This window comes from Herpailurus yagouaroundi, unplaced genomic scaffold (assembly GCF_014898765.1).
Source record: "Herpailurus yagouaroundi ecotype Mexico unplaced genomic scaffold, PumYag 160, whole genome shotgun sequence".
Lineage (NCBI taxonomy): Eukaryota > Metazoa > Chordata > Mammalia > Carnivora > Felidae > Herpailurus > Herpailurus yagouaroundi.
In genome coordinates, this window is record NW_024412401.1 from 38,207,934 (window position 1) to 38,216,434 (window position 8,501).

The 8,501-nt window shown below is 47.7% G+C and overlaps 1 protein-coding gene across 5 annotated transcripts in view; it reads left to right on the forward strand.

The window, feature by feature from the left end:
* Positions 1-8,501, forward strand: part of TMEM268 (transmembrane protein 268) — a 48,373-nt gene that overhangs the window by 27,796 nt on the left and 12,076 nt on the right. For 3 of the 5 annotated variants that reach the window (XM_040482097.1, XM_040482095.1, XM_040482096.1), the window contains 3 exons: positions 944-1,024; positions 1,971-2,156; positions 5,068-7,957. In XM_040482097.1, coding sequence (XP_040338031.1) covers positions 944-1,024; positions 1,971-2,156; positions 5,068-5,247 — 447 coding nt within the window. In that variant the 3' untranslated portion in view covers positions 5,248-7,957. Of the gene's footprint in view, positions 1-943; positions 1,025-1,970; positions 2,157-5,067; positions 7,958-8,501 lie in introns of those variants that run through there. The other 2 variants (XR_005792652.1, XR_005792653.1) reach the window with 1 other exon arrangement.

The window sequence follows — 8,501 nt, forward strand, 5'->3', positions numbered from 1 at the left end:
AGCACAGACCCTGATGCGGGGCTGGAACTCATGAAACGTGCAATCATGACCTGAGCCGAAGTCAGAGGCTTAACCGACTGAGCCACTCAGGTGCCCCATCATTTGCTCCACCTTTGTATCTGATTGGAAGTTTTCATAATAAAAGGCAAAAAAGAAATTCATTTTGAAAAGCGTCCCTTGATGTTAAGAAAGTGGAGAGACTCGTTGGCAAGGTGATGTGACCTTGGGTCTCACGGGTCAGTCACTGGGAGGAAGGAGGTCTGGGATTCAGAGGAAGTGGTCAGTGGCTGGAGGCATTGAGGCAGGGACTACGAGCTTCTTGCAGAACTTCAGTTGTGATGTTGGCAGGTATGGAGTCGACAAGATATCGTAAGTGAACTTGGAGGGTTTTGGCCTGGCTGTGTTACACTTGACCTTCTGAGGACTGTTGAGGTTGAGGAGGAAGGGGAGATAATGGTGAAGTAATTTTTACCCTGCCCCCCTCCTCCCAGAGCACCCCAGTTGGATTTCCTCCCCCCTGGCCTTGAGCAGTGGGGGTGGGTGACTGAAGGGTTTCACTCCTTTGTATGTGGGGTTCCAGACAGCAAGGCACCCCGGCCCCTGAGGATGAAGGTGGTAGCTCCAGGTGGATACGCGATGTCTGGGATGCTTTGGCATCTCTGTGGGATGCTCAGTGACTTGTAGGAAGTGGAGCTGCAGCCATTTTGAACAGGGTTTGACATTTTCCAAATGTGCGCACAAAGCCATCTTTCTCGCAGCTGTACAAAGGAGACTTCGCTAGTCTGAGGAGAGAGCAGAATGGCACGTTCCCGCCAGAGAACATGCTTGTTCTCAGAAGGGCCGAACTCCAGCAAGGAGGCAGGAGGTGGAAGATAGTGTCAGGGATGGAGAGTTCAGGGTCGGGCTGGCTTTGAGCCTCAGCGGCCATGGCTTCTCTCCCCAGCTCTGGTTCGTCTACTTCGACCTGGAGAACTGTGTGCAGTTTTTGTCCGACCACATTCAAGAGATGAAGACTAGCCAAGAGGTAAGAGGCCTCAAGTGAAAAAACACACAGAAATAACCCAGGAGGCCACATTGCGTAGATTGCATTTCCTCAGTGTTGGAAAAATGCCTAAGGAAAAGTTACTTGGAAGGAAGCACACCCATGTAGAATCAGTGGTTGTTTTTGCTCAGGGAATTATTACTTTTTAACTAGATCTCAATTAGTCTCCTTTTCAGCTAATTGCACTTTCTACATTTCCTAGAGTGAGCATATATATTTATTAATAATATAGCAATTAGATTAACAATCAATGGTAATAACAATAATACTAATAAAGGTTCTGGCAGTGGGAACCTTGGGGAAAGTACCAGGTATTTAGACGACTTTCCCATGTTCAAAATGCCTTCCTATCATTTGTGATCAGGGCGTTCTTGCTCTGATCTGACACATGAGGAAACCGAGGCTCTGAGAAGTCCTGTCGCTGCCTGAATGCAGTCATGGGGCCAGTTGGTGATGCCCATTTTGGAGCTCAGCCTTCCTGTCTCAGAGCCCTGTGCTCCTTCCCTGGGATCAGCCTTGCCTGGAGCCCTGGCAGTGCTGGCGTGGGGTCTTGAAGTCAGAATTGTGGTGTAGCCCGATCCCAGCCCACTTGTTCCTGTGTGGCTTTGGGCAAGGCCTTTGGGCTGCACTTGACTCATCTGTAACATGTGGATAAAGATACCCATGACCCAGGGTGCTTTGAAAAGCAAATGACAGCATGGAAAGAAAAATGCTTTCGAAGCTATTAAAGACTGTAGGGAACTTTGTAGGTAATTATCTGATATGTCGAATGTGGCTCAGTTCCAGATACTCCTGAGGTCAACATCTGAGTCTGTAGATGAATCCATCCGTCCTCTGTGGGGTCTATACAGCTCAGGGAGTGACCCAACCTCCTACATACCACCCAACTCCGGACATCATCCAAGCCCTGTCTCTCTTTCTTTTGCAGTCCTTGCTGAGAAGCAGATTGAGCCAGCTGTGTGTTGTCATGGAAACCGGAGTGAGCCCCGAGACAGCAGAGGGGCCTGAGGACCTGTTGGAGGAAGCCCCTCTCCTGCCCGGCAGTTCTCATTCGGAGGAGAGGCCACTCCTGCAGACTGAGCTTCGCCAGCTCGTGCCTGAGGCTGAGCCAGAGGTAAGGGGCACTTGGGCCCGTCAGGGCCACCGTCCCTCACAGGGTATTTGTGTGGAGTCCGTGTAGGGCCTCAAGTTGTAAATCCCAGGGAAGATGGCTTCACTGAGTAGGTAGAGGCCATACATATCTTTTAGCTTACTAGTTTTCAATATATGTTTTCCTTACTGTAGCATTTTTTTAAGTTTATTTTTTGACAGAGAGAGAGAGAGCATGCGCACACAAGCGGGGGAGGGGCAGAGAGAGAGGGGAACCAAGGATCCAAAGGAGGCTCTGCGCTGACAGCAGAGAGCCTGATGCGGGGCTTGAACCCATGAGCCGTGAGATCATTACCTGAGCTAGAGTTGGATGCTTAACCGAGCCACCCAGGTGTCCCTCCTTACTCTAGCATTTGAAAAAATAATTTATAGCAATCATTTTCTGCTTACTGGGTTCCGCCCCCATCTTTTAATATCTTGGGTATTCTTTTTGGTAGCTCCACGGAATGTCTGGTTGTTGCATGTTGATCGGTTGGTCATAGCCTACTTAGCCATAAACATGTTAATGAGTATTCAGGTCATTTTTTAAATCTATTTTTCAATCAGTCTGGCATCTATCCATCCATTTACTTAAATTGCAGTTGGATGTGTAACTCTTATAGGCATCTCTCTTGAATTCCAGTGCCCCTAGCCCGAGTTCTATCAGGCCCTGCCACCCAAGCTGTCGGTTCGATATGACCAGAAATCTGATAGTGTGGTTTTCAGCTTGTGTCCTCCATGAGGTTGGACCCACTGGCTGGGAGACATGCAGAGAGGGGTGACCTCAGGCATGCTGTGATGCAGGGAAGCACCTGAATTTTCTTTTCAGGGAAAGATTAAAGGTGCAAACCAGCCCAGACTTTCCCTTTTGCATCGGTGGGGAGTAGGGGGACTGGCAAATGGGACTCAAGAGAGAGAATGATAAATATATTAATGTCTTCACTTGAATCCCATTGACTTTTTTTAGAGCAGAAAAGATTGATAAGGTCATGTACTTTACTGTGGCATGCCTGGGTTTATATGACATAGCCTGTTAAATCTGATGGGTCTTTTAAATTATTTTTCCAAATTCATTCGAACCAGTAGTAATACAATTTCCTGTCATGAATATCAAGCGTGTATGCACATGTTTTTAAAGTAGCTACCTTTTGTAACTTGGCTAGGGAAAATATAATCAGTGCCCAAGTCTCAGCATAGCCAGATAGACCATCATATTTCAATAGGAAACCAATGCCTGTGAAAGATAGGGAAATAGTTATAATCACCTCTTACATTTTAACAGATTTCTTATTATGCATAAAACCCTTTAGCATACCCTGTGAGGCGTGGATTATGTTTCCTCTTCCTGGTCGGGTGAAATGGGCTTCCAAGAGGTCATCTGACCTGCCCCAGGTCACCGAGCAAGGGAGAATGTGGCAAAGCCAAGGGCAGAAGCCAGCCCTCCTAATTCTAAGTACAATTTTCTTGCCACGGTTCTTTGCTCCTTATGCTGTTGATTTTAGTGTAGATTGGCAAGGAGACCAATCTGAATTAGGGAGTGGCAGACTATTTGAGGTTTTCAGTATTTTCTAGCACCAAGGATGACTCAAAGGAAACACCAGGAACACTAGGTGGGGGGCTTTCTATCAATTAGCCCATTTAATCCTCACTCCAGCTCCCCCAAACAGGTGCTGTGATTTCCCCTCTTTTCCTGTTGAAGAAAAAGGCTCGGCAAGGCAAAGGACTTGTTCAGGGTGCATCGTCGGGGGCTAGGCTCAAATTCCCACTCGGTCCTTTTGATTTGAGAGCCTGTTCTTCATCACTAGCTCTACTGACACGAATAGCCTTGATGTGACTCATACCTTACTTTATTACATGCTGACCGCTCATGGAGATTGTGTAAGCCTTCAGTGTCGCACCTACAGGACTGAAGCATTTCCCCTGGAATCCCAGCTGCCAGTCCAATTAGTGGAACTTTGGAGACAAATGTGTTAATAAGAGCATGCATTAAATCCAATTTTTTAAATTCTTTTTTTTCTTTTTTACTGTTTAAGTTTTTTTCATTACAGAAAATATAAATATAGATAAAGATATAGATATGGATATAGATATAATAGAAAGTTTGCCCCCTTAACCATTTTTAAGCGTACGATTCAGGGGCCTTAAGTACATTCGTATTGTTGTGTAACCAACACCGTCAAACATCTCCAGAACGTTTTCATTTTCCCCAACTGAAACTCCGTATCCACAAAATGCGAACTCCCCCCCTCCCCCCTTCCCCAGCCCCTGGAAATCACCGTGCTACTTTCTGTCTCTATGAATGCACTACTCTATATGCCTCATGTAAGTATTTGCCTTTATGTGATAAATCTGCTTTTTAAAAGCAAACTCTTCATATAGTAGGAGTACTTGTCTAAAGAAAGCCAGCAGGTGCCTTGTAGGAATTGAAGAATCCTGCCGTCATGGGGATGATCCCCTAACCCCATCCTCATTTACTAGTGATTTTCAAGTGCATTACTTTGACCTCATGCGTTTTATAGTCTCACCGACATTTGAAACTGGAACCAGTGTGTGTGTGCGTGTGTGTGTGTGTGTGTGTGTGTGTGTGTGTGTGTGATCGGTTGCTATAAATCAGTGGTAATGTCTCTAGTGCTTTGGCACTCCAGAGCTTTTTTGTTCAGGTAGGTCACCTACTTTGGAGGTAAGGAAGCTGAGCCTGCAGGAACCCCACGGGGTGAGTTGCAAAGCTGGGGTTCCAGACCAGGCCACGCATCTCCCAAGAGCCCCAGGTGAGGACCTGGCGGGGTTCTTCCCAGTGAGCATCACTGCTGGTCCAGGGGTGTGAGGACCACTTGGCTTTCCCCTCGTACATTAGATGCTTCTCTGTGGCCTTCACTCTGCTTCCCTGCCTCTTCCAGGAAATGGCCCAGCAGCTGTTGGCGGTATTTGGCGGCTACTATATCCGGCTCCTGGTGACCTCGCAGCTTCCCCAGGCAGTGGGGACACGACACACGGACTCGCCAAGGATTCCGTGCCCCTGCCAGCTCATAGAAGCCCACATCCTGGGTACTGGGTGCTGCCCATTCCTGGCCAGGTGACCTAGGGAGGAAGGTACTCCGCTTCCTGCGAGACTGAAGGTCCTCAGGAAGGCTCAGGAGCGTCAGGCGGCTGACGGTGAACCCCAGGGGAGGAGAGAAGCATCTGGGAGCACTTGGAAGACTGTCAGTCATGTCAGAGCATGGGTATCGTGCTTGCTTCAGGACTCTGCACAGGAATACCTATCCACATCCCATGCTGACCCCTGGCCCTTTCAGAAGCTGGTGGTTGCCAAGCTGGTCCCACTCCAAACCAGTCTCTATGCTGCTTAGAACCATGGGCATGGATGGAAGGCCTCTCCCATGCCCTTCATTGTCTGGAGAGCCCAGAAAATGTGAAGATGCCCCTACTGGGCCAACCATGTGTCCAGAGCTCAGTCTCAGGTGATGGTCCTGTCCTCAGCTCCTTCTTGTCAGACAGGAAAACTGAACCTCAGAGAGGACTCTGCTCTTTGTAGCATTGTCTTGGGCCTCCAGAATTCCTAATCGGAAGGAAAGAAGTCAATTCTCAGAACGTTCTCCATTTGTAAGTTTCTCATGCCCTTTGTTTTATGACAAACAATGGCCCTGTGTTGTCTGCTAGCACACAGACTTCTAGGAGGCAGAAGAGAGAAACCAGCGACACGTAACTGATAATGGGACTGTTTGGGAAAGATTGATTCTGTCTGATTTGTGGATGTATTTCGTTTAAAGGCATGCATGCCTGTGGTTGTGGTTTTATACTCCAGACCGAGAGCAGCAGTCCTGTTTTCTGACGCCAATCTGTCACTCATGACGTTCCATGAAGAGGTCAGGGGTTTTCAGGTTCTCTGCTCCTGAGCAAGTTTGAAGACCAATTATTCCATAGGCGCAAATCCAAAAGACCTGGCCTGGCATTTAAGGGCTCCCCAGCCTGCAGGACCCAGCCCTCATCTGTGATTTTGGCTTCATCTCCCACAAAACTTCTTCATAAGTTGAAACTCTTTCCTGGACTAATGTACCTACTCGATCTCATCCTTTGAACTCCTATGCATGCTTCAAAGCCCAGCTTTACTTACCTCTCCTTCAGGAAGCCTTTCAACATAGAACAACGTGCTCTGCTTCTCTGCCTCCTTTAAATTCTTAATGTAGCTGCTGTCTTTATTGATGTTTTACGTTATCAATTCTGTTTTCCTGTGCACATGCGCATTTTTCTAGCTAGACTCAATTTCTGAAGGACAAAATTCTCACCTTATAATTTTTGTGCATGGCCTAGGCCTGCTAAGGGGAAAACAGACCAACCCAGTGGATTGAGGGCTTTGTCATCTCTAGAGTAGCCTTTGCAGATTCCTCTCTATGCTCAGTTGAATGAGGTTGGCACAGACCTGGGTTCTGGTCCTGCTGCTGACATTTCTAGCTGTGTGACTTTTGGCCAGTCCTCAGTTTACTCATCTTTATGTAAATGAATACATAATGGGTAGTTGGATGATTCTTAGTTTCCCTTCCAAAGCTGAAGTTCTGGCTTTTTCTGTTCCAGTCTAGCCCTTGGCCTATCTGTTATGCCTTTATCCATATGTAGAAGGGTCCTCCAGCCTTACATGACTGAGGTGTCCCAGACCTGTCGGACCTGCGGACGGAACACTGGCCTAGTTAGCAGGAGACCTGGATTCTCGTCCCAGATATGCTGCTTCCTTAGAAGCATGACCTTGGCCAGGTCACGTAACCTCTCTTGAGTGTCCGTTTACTTCTTTCTAAATGGATCTGGTGAACACGAAATGTAATCCTGTGGGTGACTTACTGTGTAAGAGGCCAGTCTGACTGTTTGCTTTCTCTGGGCCCAGAGAAGACAAATCGTGTACATAGACCCACCCCGGGAAATGGCTACCTTAGGCATTTCTCTTTAGCCAGCTCTCAGGGCCGCTGTGCTCCATCAGAGTAATTCATGAAGGCAGTCGCTGTCTTGCTCCCCTGCCACAGAAGGAATGTGGGCTGTGAATGGGCTCCTTAGAAGCCCGTATTTATCATCCAACCGGAAACCCTGGTAAGTATAGTAACAGAATAAACATGTCTGTGTTAAATGACGAAAGGCTAACGTCCAGATGCTCCTTGAGGTGTTCTTCCCTGCCTTTTCCCGAGTTGCTGGTAGTCTCACATAGTGGGCAGAGCATTCACGTGTGCCCCCCCAGGCGCTTTCTTTGCCTTCGCCACCGGCTCTCCTCCTTTAGAAAATTCTGTGATCTCTGTCTTGCCTACTTCACAGGGTCGTGCGAAGCTCAGAACCTATACCTGGACACGCACCCTGCTTTAAGGCTCTGTGTTGAGGACGGGCACGGAGACAGTGCAGATGGTGGGTGTGGAGGGAGGGGCTCAGAGCCTGGATTCTGGAGTTCCTCAGATCCAGGTTCCGCTCCTCGGAGCAGTGTCCCTTGCCACCCTGGGGTGTCCCTTCTCGTGCATGGAATGAGGATTTAGCATATGCAACCGGCAGGTATTGTGAAAATGAGATAATATAAAGAATGGAAAGTGCTTGCAACTTCGAGCTACAAGCTTGAGTCAGAGCACAATAAATTGTTGCTGGTTTTTTTGTTTTGTTTTTTTGACCTCTCACTATGGCTTCTACACCGCAGGAGCCCAGTGTACGTGTTTGCTGATGTAGTAGGTTATTAACAGTTCACGTCGATTCGGTCTGCCTCAGACGGCATTACTCCAGTACCACGGGATGTGTTTATGTGAATAAAGATTCTAGTCAAACCTCTCTGAAATTCAGTCCCTGGAGACAGTGTGGCAGGGAGGTTAAGAGCAAGCTGGTCACTTTGGGCCAGATGCTTACCCTCTCTTTTCCTCCTGTACCTCCATTTCCTCACCCATAAGGGGGTGTGTGATGATAAGGGGGGTTAGCTGAGGCGTTGCATGGGAAGTACAAGGTCTGGTCTGTTGTAGGGTCCAAAGCCAGGGCTCCTTCGACGGCAGCATTTCTCAGCTGCTCCGTGCTGTTTGCTAGCTGAGTCCATTTGTGCAGGCTTTGACCTGTGTTGTTCACATCCGTATCCTTACTGATTGGGGTTGGTTTGTCTGTCAGTGACCGAGAGTGGCAAACCTCCAACTATGATTATGCATCTTCTGTTTTTCCTTTTACTTCTGACACATTTTTGTATTGCATAGTTTTGATATAATTCACATAGCAGAAAACGTACCACTTTAAAGTATACAGTTGAGTGGTTTTCAGTGTATTCGTAGGATTGCATGACCTTTACCTCTGTTTAATTGTAGACCACTTTCATAACCTTTTCCCCTCCCCC